Source organism: Cheilinus undulatus, linkage group 7 (assembly GCF_018320785.1).
Source record: "Cheilinus undulatus linkage group 7, ASM1832078v1, whole genome shotgun sequence".
In the NCBI taxonomy this organism is placed as follows: domain Eukaryota; kingdom Metazoa; phylum Chordata; class Actinopteri; order Labriformes; family Labridae; genus Cheilinus; species Cheilinus undulatus.
This window is the reverse complement of record NC_054871.1, coordinates 40,170,678-40,193,161: the sequence shown is the minus strand read 5'-3', so window position 1 is coordinate 40,193,161 and position 22,484 is coordinate 40,170,678. Positions and strand designations below refer to the sequence as shown.

At 38.7% G+C, this 22,484-nt stretch overlaps 1 protein-coding gene across 3 annotated transcripts in view; it reads right to left on the bottom strand.

Annotated features, from left to right (window-relative positions):
- Positions 1 to 22,484, bottom strand: part of rab6ba (RAB6B, member RAS oncogene family a) — a 100,944-nt gene that overhangs the window by 4,657 nt on the left and 73,803 nt on the right. For all 3 annotated transcript variants that reach the window (XM_041792062.1, XM_041792063.1, XM_041792064.1), the window contains exons 6-7: positions 13,662 to 13,755; positions 9,536 to 9,602 (exon numbers count right to left, since the gene is read on the bottom strand). In XM_041792062.1, the coding sequence (XP_041647996.1) occupies positions 9,536 to 9,602; positions 13,662 to 13,755 (161 nt within the window). The remainder of the gene's footprint in view (positions 1 to 9,535; positions 9,603 to 13,661; positions 13,756 to 22,484) is intronic.

Here is a 22,484-nt window from a genome sequence, read left to right as displayed (position 1 = left end):
TCTTCCTTCCCCATCGTCTCACAGGAGGGTTGGGTGGAAGATTGTCCTAACCTTACCCCCATCATAAGAGCTGTGTGTCTGAGCTATACATTATGGTTCAGAACATCTCTAACAACTCTCTCGACCGCCTTAAAGGAGCTTGGGAGGAAGAATTTAGGATGAAAATATATGGTAGAACCTTGCAGCATGCACCTGAAAACATACATGAATCTTCATTTTGCCATTAAACTACTAAGACCAATAAATATGGAGAATTTCTCTGGCTTTGAAAACTGTTGGAAATGTCTGAGGTTATGTATACCCAACAAAAAAATAACACAGAAGTAGTAATTAAAAAAAAATAAAATTAGAGACTTTAAATAAATTATTGCTTTTATTGTGACAAACTATAATAGCGCAGAATTTCACCAGGAATCTTCTCTGTTATTACTTTAGAAATGATCTGACATCACTAGGCCACAAATGGACCATTAAACTGTGTATTTAATTTGACTGTAGCACCACTTTAATACCACTAGATGGCAGCATTTCCTATTATTCCAAGACAAGACAGACATAAGACAACAACAGTACACTCAAAAGTCAGCCAAAAGGAATCACAATTCACATATTGCAGAGGAATTTGTAAAAATGCTCCTAACTTGCTATTTGTAATTTAAAAAATATATAACAGTCTTAAGATATGTTAAGGGAGTTGTTTCTGGGAGTAAGTACCCCAAAAAATCCTCCTCCAACAAGTACTTCAGCCCCATAGGAAACCCTCTTCTCCATTGTTAGTCTGGTAATAAACTGAGAAAGGATGCTGGCTAACACTGCTGGCTGTGCTGCAATTAAAGCTGACGTACAATGCAGTGCTAATGAGCTGTTGATGATAGTCACAATGATTTTGCAATATTCAGAGAAGGTGTTATTCCCAGTCAGTCCTCCAGAGCATGTTTCACATTTAGCTGTGAGAAAGAAGCAGAGAGCTGCTGTGCTTTAAGAAGTGAATCATGACTGAGTGCTCTGAATGTTTCCATACAGTGAGCAAATCAGCAGCACTCTTCCCTAGTATAAATATTTCAGATGAACATTTTGCATTTATAAAGAGCAGGCCTACAGATATACCGGCCTACATATTGTTGGTCTTAAGGCAGCCCTCTGGTCCTGCAGCTTTTATTGCTTGTTTTTTCATATTTCATGGTGGCCCGTCATGTGGTTGTGGTTTCATTTAAAGGAAGGTCTTTACATTCAAACATTGACGGGTCTGTTCTGTATGGATTGGCTCTCATCTGGGAGCTAAAGGCTTATCTCAGCAGCCAACATTTCCAAACCAAATGAGCAGCCTCAGCCCTGAATATATAAGTCCAATGATACCTATATGTGTCTGTGTGGGTGCAGCCTATAGCGTCTCCTGCACAGTGAGTAATGAGATGAGTTACAAGGCCAGGAGTAGAATAAAAAACCTGTGTTACATACAGGGTGAGGTCAAAGCACCAGTTAAGCTCTTGTTAGGTCTTTAAACAACAGACAGCCTAAGGCTATGAATGTTTTCTGAAAACTGTCCCTTTAAAATGGTTAACTTCAAAAACTAGGGGTTGTTTGTCTATACATTCAGAAGATACAGAAAAACCTTTTAATGTTTATAATTTATAAAATGTTTCCACTGCTATTGTAGCTTTCTTAATGCTAAGTTGGCTAAATGAAAGCGAAGGAACGAGTCAAACCTTCAGCCCACATCATATGAGGGGTGAGGATGGCTCTAGGGCCCATTGCTGACAGGTGCACATAAAATATGTTATTACTTTTTTATGGACCTACCATTTTAAAAGATTCATTTTCCCTCTTCATCGATAAAGAAATAATCTTTTCTTGTTTATATTGCAACAACAACTGTGGACAGTCTCACTTTAATGTTTCAGATCATCAAACAAATTTAAGAATTTGACAAAGACAGCCCCAGTGAATACAAAATTCAGTTTTTAAATGGTGATTTCATTTATAAGAGTTAAAAAAGCCACCCAAACCTACCTGGCCCCAGGTGAAAAAGTAATTGCCCCCTAAACCTAAAAACTGGTTGTGCCAACCTTTGCTGCAACAACTGCAAGCAAGCATTTGCAATAACTATCAATGAGTCTTTCACGTCGGTTTTCCTGCATGTTTAAGGTCATGCAACAGCACCTCGATCAGTTTTAAGTACTGACTTTGACTAGGCCACTCCAAAGCCTTCATCATGTTTTGTTGCCATTCAGAGGTGGACTTGCTGGTGTGTTTCTGATCATTGTCTTCCTTCATAACCTAAGTGCCCTTTAGCTTAAGTTCGTGAACTGATGGCCGGACATTCTGGGAGAGCAGAATTTATGGTTCTATCAATTGCAGTGAGTTGTCCAGGGCCTGAAGCAGCAAAGCAGCCCCAGACCATCACACTACCAACGCCATGTTTGACTGTTAGAATGATGTTCTTTTTATGAAATGTTGTGTTAGTTTTACTCTAGATGTAACGGGACACACACCCTCCAAAAAGTTCAACTTTTGACAATGTGAGATGAGCTTCTCTGTTCTTTTTGATCAGCAGTGGTTTTGGTCTTGAACCTGCAGATTTACATTACATATTAAAATATTTTGCAAGCTAAGCTTAAGAAATGTTTAGATTTTCCTGATGACGGCTAACCAGGTACTAAAAACATTGCAAATATAAAAGGTGCATTATCTATAATACGTATTATTGCACTTTTTAATGAATCATTTGTATAAAAAAAAATCAACATGAATCAAATCCTCCAGAATCATAATTGAATGGATTCATGAGATATTAAGAGACTCACACCTCTATTTGAGAGTCTAATGAGCAGTGGGGAGAGCGTGTTGTTATACGGACAGCTATGTAGCTGTCAATGCACTGATCTCAGTTGAAGAAATACACTTTCCTCTGAGAGTAAAGCTCTGTATGAGAGATGTAATGTTTGCGCTTCACTTTAAATAATAAAACTTCTTCTGAACTAAACTAGGGATTGACATCTCTCTCTAACTTATTTTTGAAACCTAAACTGATTTCTTTGGTTTCCTGAAGTTCTCTTATTAACACAGACGACCCTCAATCCTGATCTGGGTCAAGCAGCCTCTTCCTCTTCTCTCCCTGCCGAGCTGCAGAGGTGATAACATCCTGTGACTCCCTGAAAATGTTCTCTGAGACAGAACAGGAGACAGGACCCCATAGGCTCCGACATATACCATGAATCAGTGTGACACGGCCGCCCCCAATTTAAAACAGCCAATTAAAGAGAGCAGAGAGTGAACTTTGAGTGGTATTTAAATAATTAAAAAAAATCAGGGGCTTGTCTCTAAAGGAAACAAGTTAAACAAGAAAACTTACACTTCTCTTACTTCCTTTATCTTACATTTTGGTTGTATTTGGCTGAGTGTTTTCTGATATAGAATATGTCAAGAGGAAAGTTGCAAGTTGCTAAATGTATTAAAGCATCTTCACTTTATTGCAGCAGAGGTTTACAATCCAAAATCGCCTAAGATTTGCTTTTCTTGGATTCTTTGTTTTTATGATTTGCTGCAGCTGCAGTTGGAGCATGATTTGGAAGTCAGACTTATTTCTGCAGTAGATTGGAACCAGTTTTCAGAAGGATCTTTTTAGAAGTTTTGTAAATCTCTGTGCATGTCCAAAATATAATTTATTTACAAAGGATCTCTTGTACACCTGTGTGCCTCTAAAAAAAGTCCCTAACATTGACAGCCTCTGTTCTGGATGTGGAATATAAGAATGTTCCTTCATCTACTAGTTTCATTCCTTTTATTGGATCTAATTCTTCAGAGAAGAGGTTTACTAGGACTTTTAGGAGGATACAAGTCCAATATTAATAGAATATCTCAATAAAACTTCTAAAACTTTACCCTATAACCTGTGACACAGTGCTTCAATAAATGTAGATTACAGCTAATGTGATACTTTGTTCTCTTTCCTACACAGATTTTGCCTCACTTTCCCCCTGAAACCGTCTTCTTTAATGTTTAATCTGTAGGTGTGTCTCATTTTGGGGGCTTTAGCATTCAAAGGATGCAGTCTACAAATGACCCAGCCTTTGCAGGCTGCTCAGACCAAACGTAAATGAGATGGTCTGACTGACAGAGGATTCCCTATTTGCATCACCTGCTGTTTCTTATGTTTCTAAGGGAAACCCCAGCTAAACTGCAACTAGAGGCTAAAATCACTTTTTTTTTTAAATTGTATGCTTTTCACATATGTATTTCACATTTCAGTGAATTGGTCATATCTCGTAAAAATGGCAAGATCATCCAAACGCAAAGACAATGCATCCAGTCTAAACAGGCTCATGCATGCATTGATTTATTTTTACCACTTTTCCTTTTAAAATCTGACTGTTTTATACTACAACATGTTTTACTGTGTAGGGCTGGATTTTTTAACCTATTATTGTAAAGAAGTTGGGGTTTTAAAATTTGAAAACTGTCTAATGATTCTGTGTTGTTTTTTTTACATGTTTTCAGTTACACAAGTGCATTTCAAAAAATCAGAATATAATGAAAAGTTCATTTTTTACAATGATTTCATTCAAAAGCTAAACTTTCATATTTTCTGGATTCATCTCAACAAAGTGAAATATTTAAAAACTTATTTGTTGATATCTTGATGATTACCGTTCACTGAAAATCAAAAATCCACTATCTTAAAATATTACAAAACAACAATAAAAATATATATATTTATAATCTGGAAATGTTGACCTTCCGGAAAATTATGCTCATTTATGCACTTAGTATTAGGTTGGTGCTTCTTCTGCACAAATTAGTGCATCAGTGGAACATGGCATGGAGCCAATCAGTCTGTGGCACTGCTGGGCCGTTATGAAGCCCAGGTTGCTCTGAAAGCAGCCTTCACCTTCTCTGTATTGTTGAGTCTGGTGGCTCACATCTTCTTCTTGACAGTTCCCCAGAGATTCTCTATGGAGTTCAGGTCAGATCAGTTGGCCATACAAGAACACCACAGTCAGCAAACCAGTCTCTGGTAGTTCTGGCTTCACTGTGGGCAGGTGCCAAGTCAGCCTGCCCTCTCAACAGTGACCATCTATGGCTTACCCTCCATGTGGACGGTGTCGATGTTTGACTTCCGGACATTTGTCAAGTCAGCAGTCTTCCCCATGATTCTGGTTGTGTGTACTGAACCAGAGCGAGAGACCGAATGTTCAGGAAACCTTTGCAAGTGGACTTTTAATTTTCATGAGCTGTTAGCTGTAATCATCAAGATTAAAACAAAAATTGTCTTGAAAATGTTAACTTTGCAACGATGAATCAAGATTATATGGAAGTTTAATTTTTTGAATAGCAAAAAATAACTTTTTTTTTAAGGCTGCACCTGTATATAAATTTGCAGATGCTGTCTTCATACATAGGTTATTTCGTTTTTTTCACCTTTCTCCTCCTATCACATTTCTATGAACTGAAGGATATGTTATTGATTTTGGATGTTTTTTGTACTAACTCATTTTTTCACCTTTTTTTGGCAATGTAACATTTCTAGGTATAGACACAGTAAATCACATTTATACAGACTATATCACAACTATTCCTTAATCACAATATAACCTTAGAATTAAAATAATGCAACCATACAAACTACCATTCTAAATATTCTGACTTCTGTTGATGTTGAAAAGAGTTGGAGTTCAGAAATCTTTCAAATAAAGTTGAGCTGACAATACCAGGCCGTATAACTTGCACTTGTATGTGTCTAACTCTTGGCCTATTTCCGCTCCTGCTCAGAGTTTAATCAATACTATTCACAAAGCAATAACAAAAGAGGAGCAGCTCTATTAAGTGACAATGTCAGCAGAAGCACAGAGCTGCTGACAAACTGTCATCACCTGCCATCCATCACTGCACCTCCACCTCGCACAGCTCCCCCCTCATCCATTAAACTCATTAGGAGAGGAATAAAAAAAACAGGAAGAGAGATAAAGGTAATTGACTAAATGTGAGTGATGCTTTATAAACATGAAATATGTCTGAGGTAAAAAGCAGTGGAGGGATCTGAACAGTTCAGAGGGTTATGAGGTCGGTGGGTTTATTACTAAGGCCGAGCAGTTTGCAAACCCTGGGTGCCTTAGTGGATGATGAGTGTGTTATAATCAGAGGGAGACAAATACAGGCATTCCTTCTCTACACCAAGGTCAGCAGCTGAGTTATGTTTATGTCTGAGTAGATAAATGCTGCAGGGTTAATCTACAGAGACTGTGAGATGGCTTTACTCTGAAGGACTCGCTGTAGTTCTGTATGCACATGGTTAAACTCAAAAGCAATTTCATATTTCACCTGCAGTTACCATAGAGATGGCACATTGCTTTGTGTGTTGAGGAGGATACAAAGGACTGCTGCTGTCAGAGGAGGAACAGTGACAGTATTAGAGCTGGTGATTTAATATTTTCTAATTAGACAAACTTCAACAGATCTAGATCGAGACGCAAACAGCAACCTTCACAAACAAGATCATTAGTGCTGGATGATATCAGGATTGATTAATGTGGAAAATTATTAATTTTTTCAACAGCTGGTAGATCATGCTTTGCAAGAAGATAAGTCAACTTAGGAAAATAACTAGAGAGGCACCATTTGTTAAAATTAGGGCCAAGACTAATACTGGTGTTTAACACAGTTTAGCTGATGTCAGAGCGGGAAGTTAAGGGAGTTATATCATAAATTCACAATATAATTTGGCTTTTTTGAAAAAAAACAAACAAAAAAAAAACCCCTCTTCAAATGTCAAAATGAACACAGATTTCCAAATAATGTCAATCAATGAAAGGTTAGGTAAAATAAGTGAGTGCATAAATATTCTCCCCCTTTAAAGTGACCGACCTAATTCAACAGAGGTCCAGACAATTGGTGCTAGTAGTCTCACAATTAGTGAAATGTGGATCACCTGAGTGCAGTCAGTGTGTTTCAAGTGATTACCATAAAAAGACACCTGGCTACCACTACACCATGAAGACAAAAGAATACTCCAAGCAACTCAGACATAAAGGTTACTCAAAAGTGTAAGTCAGGGGATGGATACCAAAAAAATTCCAGAGCACTGAGCATCCCCCAGAGTTCAGTTAAATCCATCACCAAGAAATGGAAGGAATATGGGCTATGTATCAGTCTGCCTAGATAAGGCAGTCCTCACAAACTGAAGGACCATGCAAAAAGGAGACTAGCGAGAGAGGCCACCAAGACACTTATGACTACTCTAAAGGAGTTACAAGCTTCAGCAGCTGAGATGGGAGAGACTGCAAAGAGAAAGCCACTGTCAAAGAAAACTCATTAAATCTCAACTAGAGTTTGCCATAAGGCATGTGGGAGACTCCATGGTTAAGTGGAAGAAAGTTCTTTGGTCTGATGAGACCAAAGTGGTGCTTTTTGGCCAGCAGACAAAGCGCTATGTTTGGCACACACCAACCGCTGCACATCATCACAACCACACCATTCACACAGTGAAGCACGATAGTAGCAGCATCATGGTGTGCAGATGCTTCAGGGCAGCCAGTCCAGCAGGGCTTATAAAGGTAGAGTGTAAAATGAATGTGGCAAAATAAAGGAAAATCCTGGAGGACAATTGTTTCAGTCTGCAAGAGAAGTAGAAGATTTATTTACCGGCAAGACAATGACCTGAAGCAAACAGGGAAAGCTACACAGAAATAGAGTTCTGGAGTGGCAGAGTCAAAGCCCAGACCTTAATCCAGTGAAGATTTTGTGGCTGGAGTTGAAACGGGCCCTTCATGCCTGATCCCTGTTCAACCTGACAGAACCTGAGTAGTTCTGCAAAGAAGAGTGGAATAAAATTGCAGTATCAAGATGTGCAAGCCTGACTGGGACCTATCCACACAGACTCAGTGCTGTGATTGCAGGTGAAGGTGAATCTACTAAATACTGAGTTGAAGGGGGTAAATATTAATGCAATCACTTTTTATCTTACATATTTTTATCTAATTGACATTACTTTGACATTAAAGAGTTTTTTGTCCAAAAAGCCATATTATATAGACCATGATTGATTTATAAAAGGTAAAAAATCCAAGAGGGTGAGTACTTTTTATAGGCACTGTATTTGTGGACCATGTCAAGTGGCGTGCATACAATTTAGATGCTAACAGCAGCATAAAGCTTATGTTATGGGGGATATTATGATTTAGTGTAATCCCTCTAAGTCTTAATGTGTTGGTGGGGTGAGCTTTAGTTCTAACCACATAGTTCATAATATGGATTGAATATGACAGGCATCAAGGATCATCATTTAATGTTCAGAGTAGGTTGAACCATAATAATTTTGGTTGATATTTTTCACATTTATTTGTATCTTTTGCTCAGAGACGAGATCTGGGATAAAGGACCTACAGCAAGGAATGTAAGTTTGGTGAACCCTTCATCATTCTGTAAAGTTTTATTTTGTTCATTATTTGTATTATCTTTAACCCATCAAAGTAAGACTTAAGCACAAATAATATAAATGAAAAACTGAAAATAATACATAATTCTACTGCCCTTGACAAATGCAATTCTTTGGGAAACACTGACATATCTCCTTGAATAAAAATCATTAAACCTTTACACAAGAGGAAAGTTTTAAAGGTTCAGACTCTATCTGACTTTTCTCAGTTTCTCAGTCTCAGCACAGCGAGTCAGACATAAACATGGTCCAAGAATCTTCCTATGAGAGAGACCAATCAGAGTCGAGTGTATTTAGATTATGTGTTGTTAAATGCCTGAGTGAAGAGTAGGCTGCGTTATTGTTCCCATATCAGCTGTACTCACAGATGTGAGAATCACTGCAGTAGTCTGAGAGGAGCTGAGACAGCCTGAGGGCTCTCTGATGAAAATTACGCCTCAAATCTGTCTCAGCTGCTGCATTTATCTCATTTGACATGAGATACAAACACTCACATCTCTGTGTTTTGAGTTATTCCACAGAATTGCTCCTGAACTGAAGTCAAAACAAATAAATTCTGCACTATGTTTGTTTGCAACTCATAAAGAGTTAAGAACTGTCTAAGAAGCTCTCAATAATGGTGTAATATCCTCATATTTCCCATATTAAATATTCCTTCCTTAGGGCTAAGATGTTTTAGGTGAGTGAAAAGTAAAAGCTGTTGCTGTTGACAGACGTTTTACAGGTGGAAGTGTGACATGCTCAGATGGCGGCAGCAGATATGAGGTTCCTGTTAGCACAGTCATGTCCAAATGAGCAAATCTGATCACCAACCACAACCACCTACTACCAACTGACCAGCATACCTTCCTGTGTTAATATGCATTGTAGCTGAAAAACCTTTAGTCGGTGTGTTGCACTAAAACATATTTAATTGTCGCTGTCACCTATTTCAATGTGTGCCAGTCTGCAGACTTCACTCCTGCTTTAATTGAGAGGTAAGCAAGAAGTGGCGGTATCACCTCAACATTAATATGAGAAATTATTTCCTGAGAGCATCATCTGTTCACGTTATTTTAAAACTAGGCTGTTTTCATCATTCTCTGTAAATGGGTCAAAGGATACTCCCAGCTTTGTTTGGTTCTTGAATACTTTCCATTCCCGGAAGAGCAGCTGCCACACGCCGAAACAGCTGAAAGAAAGAAACCAGGACACATTAGAGACAGAAAAAGACACATAGTAAGAAAAATCATCCATCCATCCATCCAAAATTATTCGGTATCATTTGTCTAAAATGTGCCTTTTTATACATGACACAAAGAATATCTAATAAAGTCATTATTAACCCATTCAGGGCCTGTGTCTACAGCTGATGTTTTTTGTGCTGGATCGTTCATTTTCCATACACAAACAATGTATTACAGTTTTCAGCGCATCCTGAGAGCAAAACCACCCTCAGCATCAGAAGATTTTTGTTGCAGCGCTCACAACGCTCTCAGTTGAAAACAGTTCAACTTTTGGAACATCACCATGCTTTTCCATGTCACTTCTCCCTCACTGGCCAATAAAACTCATGAAGGGGCGGGACTTACACCAGCTCTGTCAGTGGAAATGGCCTGGGAGAAGGTAAGGTTTCCATTTCTGCAGCTACTGCTAATGCCGGGACAGGATTCCTTTACATTTTTGTCTATGTTTTAGCAGTAATATATTTGCCAGTGAAACACAAACAAACAAAAAAAGCTTGTGTTTCAATATATTTCAGATTTCTACAAGCAACATTTCAAGGTTTGGAGTATATTTGTGCAGATAAATTACTTTTAGGATTGTCTAAGTTTTTGTCATGATTCATTTCTGGATTTTTGTCGATAATTAGTAGAAGAAAACTTTTAAATTCTAATTGACAATGTGAAGCAACTCCTTCCACTCACTTAACATGGGAATCAAACAAATGCAAAGAAATGTACTTTACCGTCTTAAATGTAAAGTCACTGTAAAGTGATAAAAAAATGTATTTTAGGTTTGATGTATGACAGGCAACAGTGTTATGATCCACCAGGCCAAATTTCAGTCATGAAAAACATTGCTAAGTTTACAAGATTAAGCTTTAAAATCATTAAAAAAAAAAATGAGGCAGTAAAATCTGCCCTAGGATGGTGTAGGCGTGTTGGTCGAGTGTGCCAAAGCCAGACCCACTCACTGGATATATGATCCTCTCAAAATTGAAAAATGCAACAACCTGAATGGAGGACTTATCTGTTTTCTATGCTGCTATGTTACAGCTTTCTTTTTTAAGTCACCAGAGAAACTATCACATTTATGCCATGAAAGGCAGAAGGTTTAGAGCTAAACATTCCCAGTTAAATTTTCCCATCCTGTATTTAACGCTTCAGGAATTCCTTATAACTAATTTTCTGAGTTATGTGAAGTTCTGTTTCTCTCATTTATGAGACGTCTTAGTTGTTAGGTTGTTGCGGAAAACACTCCATTTCCTGATGTTGCTCTTAAAAATAAAAGTCTTAAATGATGATGAGTTTTAGAGGCTTTTATTGTGACAGATTTGGCAAGAACAGAACAAGTCTACTTTACTAAATGTTAGCATTGGAATATTAAGAGACAGGAGGTATTAAATTGTTTGCACTTTGAGAGAGACAAAGCCCCAGTCTACTTATTTTAATGATCCAGGACTAAAGACAAAAGAAATATGGACTGAAACACACCTTCAAGCAGGTAAGATGTTTGTTACTGTTGCGCCTAGTTCAAGTGAAAAATAGACAAGTACTTCAGCAATTGGCCTGCCCTCTCAACTTACAGTGAACCGGCCATAGCGTAGCTGCCTGGCTCTGTGCCAGAGCAGAGACACAGAAGTCTGTTTTAAGTCTCAAAACTCTCTTGTTATTATGCTTTTTATGATCCGTAGCCCACTATGGCTGTAGATTTTGCAAATTTAGCTTACAATTAACAAAAACACAGCATAAGCTGGCTGTTAATTTTCAATGAAGGCAGTGATAATCACTAACAACAAACTGTATTTAGAGGAACTGCTCTGGGATATCATTGGACATACATTTGCCCCACCAAAATTAAACCCCACCACGAAAGTGGTGAAGAACTTTCCAGTGGTCTAAAGCCAAAATTCAGTCACACATAGATCTTAGTTTTGACATGTTTACAGCAACCCTAAAATAACTTATCTAGTGTGTTTAGACACAAAGTTTGGATTTCACTTTACAGGAACTTATGATTTGAAGTCTAAATGAGCACTGCATTGACTTAGAGGTAAGGGACAGCTCCAAAATTCTTAATCTATTAAATCAGTGTTTAAAACTAATACATTTAGAAATATACAGAAGAGCACAAACAAAATGACTCAGCAGGAACATGCTAGGAAGATGCTTCAATGCTCAGCATCCAAGTGATGCCTGCTACAGTAGATTAATTACTGTATGCCTAAAACAACAAAATAAGCACAGGTTAAATGTACTTTGAGAATTTAATGTGTTAATACATGAACTAAATCTCAAGGATATTCACATGTTAAGGCTGAGAGCTCTAATCATTTTCTTAATTTCTATGAAGCCATTTATAAACATTCACAATAAAAAAATACAGAGAAATTGGTCTGCAGATTGGCTTTACATGGTGAAGTCATTAAATATTATGTTTTGGCTGCAGACACGTTTAAAATATTCTTATGTCATGATGCAGTTATCAGAAATGATTGATTTCCCAAGTATCAACCCTCTGATGTTAACCATTAGAAACTATCACTACCACTGTAACATCCATCAGCTAGTTAGGATATAAAATCAATTCCTCTCTTAATTAAATTACTGATATTGCTTGATTGGCAGACAAACACATTCACTTAAACACTGCAGAGAATTATCAAAATCAAAGTCATTTTGAGGCTTATAAGGAGAAATTATAGTGTTTTTAAGCTTATTACTCTTTGTATTTTTCGGGATAGTTTCAAATTGAAAACTTGAAAACTTAAAAATGTTAATTTGATCATAAAATACATGGGTCATTTCCAATTTTTCTTAAGATATCAGGAAGTTTATTCATAAAACTTAAAGTTGATGACACAAGCTTCAGAGGGCAGTGATGACACAGCCATACATTGTGAACAGTGCAGCCTTAGGAGGCAGCTCCATGACCTTTGTCCTTTGTGTTGTTACTGTCATTTTGCTGTAAATCTAAAGCCTCCAAATAAGGTGAATAAATGCGTCTTCTGTCCGAGCTGCTGTGAGCTGAGAGAGAGACGTCTGCCAGCAACACCATTCACTGATTATCACAAGATGGCTTCCCTTCATCTCTCTGCTGATTAACTTAACAGACAGTCATTGTTTTCCTCCACAAACATCTGCTCAGACACAAGTCACTGTTGTTAGTCTGGCCTCTCTTCCAGTTGGATCTGAAAGCCAAAAATTTCTACTTGATACTAAGGAAAACTAATCAAATGTTGCATAGAAGTGCAATGCATTGAGAAAGTATTCAGACCCCCTTCCCTTTATTCAGTTGCAGCCTGATGCTACAATCATTTAAATTCTTTTTTATTCCCATTAATATACCTTTAACACCCATAATGACAAAGTGAAAACAGAATTTTAGACATTTTTACAAATTTATGAATAATTCAAAACTGAATTATCACATTGGCTTAAGTATTCAGACCCTTTACAACTACACTTGAACTTTAGCTCAGGTTTCTCCAATCTGTCTGATAGGAAACAACTGAACAGCTAATCTTGTCGCTCATGCTGGTTTGGGTTGCATGCTGTTAGAACACGCTGTTAGACTACACATGTGAATAGATTATTCTGTACTCAATAAGTAAGTTACCGTTGGTGGTTTATGTTGCAGACTTTTTTTTTAACTTGACATGTATTGCCTTTTTAAATCAACAGCTACTGTATATCAATAAATAAAATACTGTCTGACCCTGTATTTCATCTAAAAATATTTTCATCTGTCTTCATTTACAGCTCAGACATATTGGTAATTTACATTTTCACATCAAAGTTTTAACTCATTGGTGTCACATAAATGTTTTTTTCTAACATTGTAAAAATATAAGTGGGCTGGAGCTTCTGAGCAGCAGTACTGAACACCAATATCAAGCTATTTCATCATGTATTTTATCTTGATCTAGAAATTAAGCTTCTGCAGTTCACTTGGTCAATTTCATTCAAAGAGAACAGCCAGAGGTCCGTCATTAAAAACCTGAAATATCTTTGATAGATTAACTCACCTGTTTGACGTTGTAACCTGTCTTGGCGCTGGTCTCGATGAACATGACACTCAGCTCTTTGGCCCTTTGTTCACCTTCTTCGATTGTGATTTGCCTGTTGAAAGACAGACATCATCATTAAAAACCTGCAGATTCACACATAGGCAATAAACTGTGAGTGTTTACTGTTGCGCACATGGAACTGAGGTTCATTTCCACATATTAACACCTGACAAAGACACAGTTTATGTCCGTTGTTGCAGCTTCTGTTATTGTAGACTAGCAAGGAAAGACCAGACTTAATTAGCTAATGACTGAGAGTGATTAATTACATTGTCCAACAGGAAATTAATAACAGCCCATTTTCAGCACAGTTTAATGACTCTGCCAGTGACTGTGTGGCTCTCCCTGTGAAACCAAGACTGTGTCAGGTATCCATTAACACAAACAGAGAGAGCGGTGCAGTCCTGCTGAGTCCACAGCTCACGCAGCCAGCAGGTTCGTTAGATTCTCTAAATCAACCTGCGACTGGTCTGTTGGGAAACAATGACGTAACCCGTCTTTCTTTGTTCCTTTAACAGAGAGGAAATCTCAGCCGTCCACTGACTGCCTCAAATACAGCTTCTTTACTTCATTACCTCTTATTGGTACAACATCTAGAGCTGGGGGATTTGGACCAAATACATAATACCCATATTTTTTAGCTTGGTGGAAATACACTTACAGGCCTGTATTGTTCATTAATGTTGATGCAAACATTTTGGCCAAGGCTCTAACCTCAAGGCTTGAACCACTGATATGAGCATTAGTAAAACCTGACCAAACAGGCTTTAAGGAAAGGAATTCTTCAGGAGACTTTTGAACATAATCCAACTTGCAAAAGACGTTGATGCACAAGGCCTGATAGTATCTTTGGACTCATCAGAAAAATATGATCTAGGAGAATGGCCCTTCCTCTTCCATGCTATGAAAACTTTCAAAATAGATAAAAAAATGTAAAAATTTGGTAAAATTGTTGTATTCGTCATATTGGAGTGTGGAACGCATCAAAGATGTCCTTGGAGCCCCCTCCTGTTTGCACTGGCAGTTGAGCCTTTAGCAGAGCTAAAAATCAGGGGGCTTAAATGTTAAAGGAACACAACACAAGATCTTGCTCTGTGCAGGCAACATATTGCTGTATTTTGTCGATAACAATGAGCCCGTCCGTAGTCTGCTCTAGTGTTTATGACAGTTTCAACACGTCAGGTTTTAAAGTAAATTTGTGAAAAACAGAAGCTATGGTGCTATGACAGGCTCGGTTCCACCCAATGATTTCCCTTTCATTGGTCACAAAAGGAGATAACTATGATCACACAATTCATTTTTGCAAGGGAAAAAAATCCAGAAGTCATAAATACTTAAGACTGATATAGAATCTAGAAAATGGAATTGTGAAACTGAGTGACTGCCCTTTTAATAATCCTAAGAAGGTACAACTGGAAGTTCAAAACAACTTTACTGACCTGAATACACTGAGTACACAGAATAAAGTTAAAGGTTTTTTCAAACTTAGAAATCATTGTTGAGATGAAGTGGTTCTGTTAGCTCCCTTGGCTGGGGACCTCCAGCAGGCTCTGGAGTGGTTTACCGGTGAGTGTGAAGCGGCTGATATGAGAACAAGCACCTCCAAGTCTGAAGCCATGGTCCTCCATGGAAAACGGTGGACCGCTTCTCCCAGGTGGGGAGTGAGTCTTTGTCCCAAGTGAAGCTCAAGTATTTTGAGGTCTTGTTCACGAGTGAGGGTAGAATGGACTGTGAGATTGACGGGCGGATTGGTGCAGCATCAGCAGATTTGCAGGTGCTGTACCGTACCATTGTGGTGAAGGGGGAGCTGAGCTGAAAGGCAAAGCTTTTGATTAATGGGTCAATCTATGTCCCAACCCTCACCTATGGTCATGAACTGTGGGTAATGACCAAAAGAATGAGGTCGCGAGTACAGGCAGTTGAAATGAGATTCCTTAGGAGGGCGGCTGGGCTCAGCCTGAGAGATAAGAAGGATCTCGAAGTAGAGCCGCTGCTCCTTCATGTCGAAAGGACCGAGCTGAGGTGTTTTGGGAATCTGATCAGGATGCCTACTGGGCGCCTTCCTGTGGAGGTCTTCTGGGCACGAAGCAGACCCAGAACTCACTAGAGGGATTAAATATCCCATCTGGCCTGGGAGCACCTGGAAATCCTCAGGAGGAACTGGAAAATGTTGCAGGGGAGAGGGGTGTTTGGGTTGACTTTAAAATAGATTTTCTAATGGTCATAAAGAATCTTACCGTCAGTGGTTATTACTGTATCTTACCGAGCATTAGGCCTGGCATCTTTCTTTTTTAATCAGCATAAACCATATTGATATAAACAACATTGTCTTGTTCCTGTATCTCCATAGAAAATAAATCAATAAATCTAAAAACTTGATGTATTGCCCGGTCCTGGCATAACCTCCTATATCCATATCATCCTATTGTGCAAAGCATCAAGCACAGAACATCCGATCTATTTGATCCTCCTCTTCATCAATAACTTCTCCTTTTATCACAGCACAGAAGAAAGAGAAAACGGATCCATTCTGCAGTGAGAACAGAAAACACTGCACTGAAGATGTATTTACATAATACCACCACCTGACAAGAGTTACACCAGAGCTGCGGTGGCTATTTCTGGATGCAGGCGTCTGAGTTCCAACTTTAACATAACTGAGGCTTATTCATCATCAGACTGGCAGTAAGCAAGTAAACTGCATAATAGATGTGCAATATGTGGCACCTTAAAAACATCCATGCACGCCACCTGGTATTTAGAGCTACAGAGCAGTTCTGTCCTGTAATGTGACATCAGGACTCACTTCAATTACTGGTGATCAGAACTCGTTGACAGTTAGTCTTCAAGATATGAGAAAATATGTGGAGGGGATCAAAAACATCAGCTCAGTGATTTTCTAAGCGAAGGATCAACAGTGGGTGCTGGGGAGCCATGGAAAGGAGGGAGGCAGGAGGGAAATTAACTTCAAGTAATACTGTTTTATATTTTTATAATCATGGATGCATATGAAAAGCCATGTGTTCTTTTTAATGCCAGTCTTCTAATTAAGGAAAAAAAACAAACATCAAGAGATGTATCATAATGAACTAGAAAAGCACTCGGAGAGTGCAGACCTCCGCCATTAGCCCTATCACCCAATAGTAAAGAATCCTTTAAAAAATTCCTGGATACAGACAGTGATCCGGATCACTCCCAAAATCTAATCAGTTCTTCTTTATTCCATTTCTGACATTTCCTGAAAATTTCATCAAAATCTGTCCATAACTTTTTGAGTTATGTTGCTAACAAACTAACAAACAAACTAACTAACTAACTAACCCTGCCGATCACATAACCTCCTTGGCGGAAGTAATAACAAGAGAAAATTCTATCAAACATACTGTATGTTCACTGTTACTTTCACTAATGTTACTGTAAAGTCAGAAATGATAAGACTGTTGTTTACTTAATATTCAAAGACTAAAATAAGAGAATATGATTATTAAGTGGTGAAAAAAATGAAGAAATATATGAAAAATTGTAGCTTATGTTTAGTTTTTGATATTTTCAATTGTAATGTACGAGGAATTTACAAAAAAAAACTTTTTAACACGGGGTCCCTGCCAGAGATTAATGTTGTATGGGGGTCCTAAGTATGGCAAAGGTGAGAAATGCCTGCATTAGGTGAACAAATACAATAATCCTTTTTTTTTATTTTTCCTTTTACTGGGATTTTCTAAAACTCTTTAATCAGATAGCCTGACATACATTTATATATTTGTCTTGCACTATATGAACTGGAACAGTGGTTTTCAACAGGTCCACCACAGATTACATAATGACAAATCATGACACAAATTTTGGTCATATTTGTCAATCAATCAGATTTATTGAAAAGATATTTCTGTTTGGAGCCAAGATAGGAATTTGACAGTACAAAGAGACTAACATGTAATATATCAAGTACAGAAGAAGATTTCCAGGAAAGTATCATGAATATTTCTTAAAGTTTTTGGGTAAAATCACAGCTAAAATCATAAATTTCCTGACGCTTCAGTTGAAAATTCCTCAGTCCCTAGTTCCTTGTGAAATTGTCTTAGATTTAGGGGAGAAGTCCTAGAGAAGAGTACCAAAAGTATCCTGGGAAAAGCCATAAGAAAACACCTTTACCTTCATACCATAGAGAAAATCTTCTATGAGTCTGGGTAAATTCACAAGGAAAATTCTTAAATAATTCAGGGAAAAAATCTGCAAAGCCATTGTAATTTTTTCTGCCATCAAAAACTTAAATGATGGAACAAAGACACTTTTACGAGTCTTAGACAAATTTGTGACCCAATAAAAACAGCTTCACGACCCACCTCTGGGTCCGTACCCATCAGCTGACAAAAACTGAGCTAGAGGTAAAAGTCTCTGCCTGAGCCAGAGACCGGCCTGACCCATCCAGCAACCTGGAGCTGGATCAGGCAAGGACACCCAACACTCTGAACTTGGACCACACATGGTAAAACTGCGCAGTTGGGGATCAGCAAGACGGAGGTAACAACCTGTTGCACACATAGGTGAAGAGAAAAGAACCAAAGACTTCCCTTAATCATCCGTAGTAACTCAGTTTGTCTGTAGTGTGTGAACAACACTGCAGACTGTAGTCTCTGTTAACAGACTGGTGTGCTCCAAAAAGCTTGAAGTGTGTGATAAACCTGCACTTATGTAAGCCTGTCATCCTCACTGCTCTGTTTATTATACATAAAGGCCACATCTGTGTGAACTTTCAGAGTGAGGTTTGTTTTATCAGTATTCACAAACGCAGTCTCAGCTTCCACTCCTATGCAGACGACACCCACCTCTACCTCAGCACTAAACCATCCACTCAGCTCCCTCCCCACTCCCTGGTAAACTGCCTCCATGACATCGAAGCTTGGATAACATCTAACCAACTTAGCCTCAACAGCAATAAAACAGAGCTCATGGTTGGGGCTCCCAAAGTGCTGCTGTGGAAGGTAGGAGATCTCATGCTAGATGTGGACTGGACCTCCATCTGTCCTTCCTCCGAGGTCTGAAACCTGGGCGTCATCCGGGACTCCACCTTCTCCCTCCAGTCCCACATAAAATCTGTCACCAAATCCGCTTTCTATCACCTCAAGAACATCTCCTGACTCCGACCATCACTTCCAGACCCTGTGGCAGAAACCCTATTTCACACCTTCCTAACCTCCTGCTCTACTGCAATGGAGTCCTGTCTGGGGTACCCAGCAAAACCCTGGACAGGCTCCAGTTTGTCCAAAGCTCTGCTGCTAGAGTTCTCACCCGCACTAGACCCTGTCAACACATCATTCTGACCCTCATGCACCTTCACTGGCTCCCTATCAGGTCCTGCATCAACAACAAAATCCTGCCCTGGCTCCTCAATACCGTTCTGATCTCCCCCATCCATACACACCATCCCGCAACCTTCGGTCTTCAGACACTGGCCTACTTTCCATTCCCAAAACCAAACCCCGAACCTATGGAGACAGAGCCTTCAGTACTGCAGCACCCAGCCTCTGGAAAACTCTGCCTGCAGACATTCGTAGCGCGCCATCTTTGGACACCTTCAAAAATCGTCTCAAGAGCCACCTGTTCACCACAGCCTACTGTCTTCACTTACACTCATCCTATCCATCACATAGCCTGTCCATGTCTTATGTGTTCTTGTAAAGCATCCTTGGGTTTCTTGAAAGGTGCTACATAAATTCAAGATATTATTATCATTATTATTCTATTGAATTCCAGTGCTGGCACCCAAAATTCAATGTGAGACTAAATGATTCATAAACCTTTTTGTTTAGTCAATTCAAATGTTGGTCTTTAATTCTTCTCAAAATTTGGAATTTTTACTTTATTGTTCTGTGACTCATTGGAACTGATTTTCACTCCTAATGAAACTCTTAAAATCAGAACGTGAAAGTATCAACATACTGTGGTAGCAATGTATAAAAAAAACAACAACATGAAAAGAATAGCTTAACTTCCCACTCAGTTAACACGCAGACTTAAACGCTACATCTCCAAAAGTCCCAGAGCTTCTTTGTGTCAGTGCACAGAACTTCAGGCTGCACTTGGTTTATGCTGCCTGGTGTTTGATGCACTCTAGATTTCCCTTATGCAAGTCTCTAGGGACTCAACAGCATCTAAACTCTGCATCCTTTACCTCACCTCAGTACTGAGCATCAGTGGAAGCTCCAACACGCATGAGTGAACAATTCAGCAAACACACAGAGTTCACACACAGAGGGGCTCCTCGGAGCAACCGATAATCAAAACACACCATATCAGAGAAATGAAATCTCTGCTTTTCCTCCAGAGATGTCAAAGCCGGGGCGTGTCCATGCTGATACAGTTAAATACAATATAAAGGAACAGCATCGCTGACCTAAGGCAAGATGATTTCTAAAGATCAGGCCACAGCCACCAAGAAACAGGTCAAAGATGCCAGAGAGTGAAGCCATAAGGACTGAGTGGAAATTGACCTCCTGCTAAGACCTGCCTCCTTAGCTCATCTGGACAAACAATCAGCACGCTGCCTAGCCCCTTGGATCAGACTTGCCTTTTTGTGTTTGGTCTAAGTTATAGCTGAGGAAATGTTTGAATGCTGAAGGATAATCAAAACTTCTAATGCTTTCAATGGAGGTCGATAAGCCTGCTGTCTGAGTGCACTGTGTAGCAGAAACAAATGTGATTGGCTTATGACTAATGTTGGATTGCGAGGGTTAGTGATATTTGCTTTTTTCCACAACCACCCCTGCACTTAATATTGATGACAGTGATATTGTGGCTAATGAGGATGATAATGATGAAATCAACGACAGTATTGCTGTTGATGACAAAATAAAACTAAGGCAATAAATCTGGATCTGTGCACCCTATGTAACATCTCTGTAAAAGTAAATAATTTCCATACAAGTGAGCCAGAGAACAAAGCAGTGTATGATCACTGAGAAGCCTCTTTTAACAGTAATTTAAGAAATGTCTTTTGTAGTGTGTTCAGGTGTAACAAATGACAATTTAAAGAGTAGGCTGTTCATTTTGTTTGAATGAACTTACTTGAAAACTGGTTGCCTAAACCATCATCCTAATTAAAATCCCCTTTAGTCTGTGATATAAATGCACAACTTCCCTGTCACGCTTTCATCTTTTCCTCATACTGAGATGTCAGATGATTATCGTTTTGTTTTTCAATGTAAGCCTCACTGCTGTCAGATCAGGTGTCAAGTCCTTCATCATTCACAGACATATAATGCACACGTACTATTTTTTCTTCTTGTTATGGTGTATTTTTCTTCATTATCACATACAGAATTAAAAAAAAGTCATTTGAATATGACTGCTGCTATTTAAAGCAGCTGCTGTAACATCACAGCACTGCGGTGACGGCAGCATTTATCATCTCTTGGATGAATGAAACATTCTCTGGCATGTGCAACTGCGTTTGCATGAGGAGTGTCACACATGGTTACCCTCAATTTCCTTTGCAATAAGAAAAGCAGAAAACCTAAAATCATGTATAAGGATGATTGGTCCAGACAAGAAACTGGAGCACAGAAAATCTGCACTCATTTTCTGCACCTACTTAAACAAAGTCCTATCAGTCTTACACAGTCAGCACTGAGGCTAATTTACCTCGAAGAAGAAGCTAATTAGGAGAGGATGCTGAGGTGATGCTAATGCAGTTAATAGCCTTATTTCTATACCATGGAACATTTACTTTAGCTTTAGCTCCTGAACCTATTAAGACTCTGCTAAATTGCACTTTAGATAAATTGCTGGTAAATTGAAGGGAAAGGGTTCGCTAGTTTTTACTTAATTGTTTCTTTCTTCTAAGGCCAAAATTTTCAAAGTAATTTCACTCAGCACTGTGCATGCTTAAACTGTCTCAACCAGCAACATTTATGAGGACATATCATAAGATAAAGACTTATTTAAGGCTCCTATTACTCAGGAGTTTGGAGAGCAATATTAAGGAAACACTGCAGGCTCTACTAGTGGAACTCTAAACTAAAGCAACCTGGAGCTGGATCAGGCAGCTCTGAACCTTTATTGACACATTCACGGAGAAACAATCCAGAAACTGCAGCCAGCCCCTAAACTTTCAGCATTTCTTGTACTAACTTTAGTGTAAAAGTAATAATTTTGTTTATTATTTTCATTATATATCATTATTTTCATTCATAAATGCTTTTTCACTTATTTATTTTCATTTAAATTTTTTTCAAAGTGTTCAGTGTGTAATTTTGATAAGAGCATGGGTTGCAGATGTAAAATAAATGAGTAGTTGTGTTTTCTGATGATCGTCTTAATACCACTCAGAATAATTGTGATTAAGGATGTTCCCAGGTGTCTATTTCCCTGTTCGGCTGACACTCATTTAGGTTGTGTTCAACTGTCTGGCCTAAAGAGGAGAAAATGCTCAGAGAAAACACAGGGTCATTGTGTCAGCGAGTATGACGTGAGCCTGATATGCTGTGTAGAGCGTGGCTAACATTAGCAGCTAGCTCAGTCAGCCGTTGTTCCTCTGCAGATTAATACTGCGGTTACTCATCACTTTGGTTGAGCAGTTATGTGTGAGTATAACCCCTAATAGCCAACATACCACTTTATTTCCATTTTGTAATTAAAAATACTGTTATACCGCCCTTTTCCCTTGACATGTTTACGGCTTTGCTTCTCATATTTACATCTTACATTTATGTGAAGTGCTGGGGGAAAGCTCTAGGAAGGCCACAGCCATTTACTGAAGCTACAGCAGCTACTAGTAGCGGG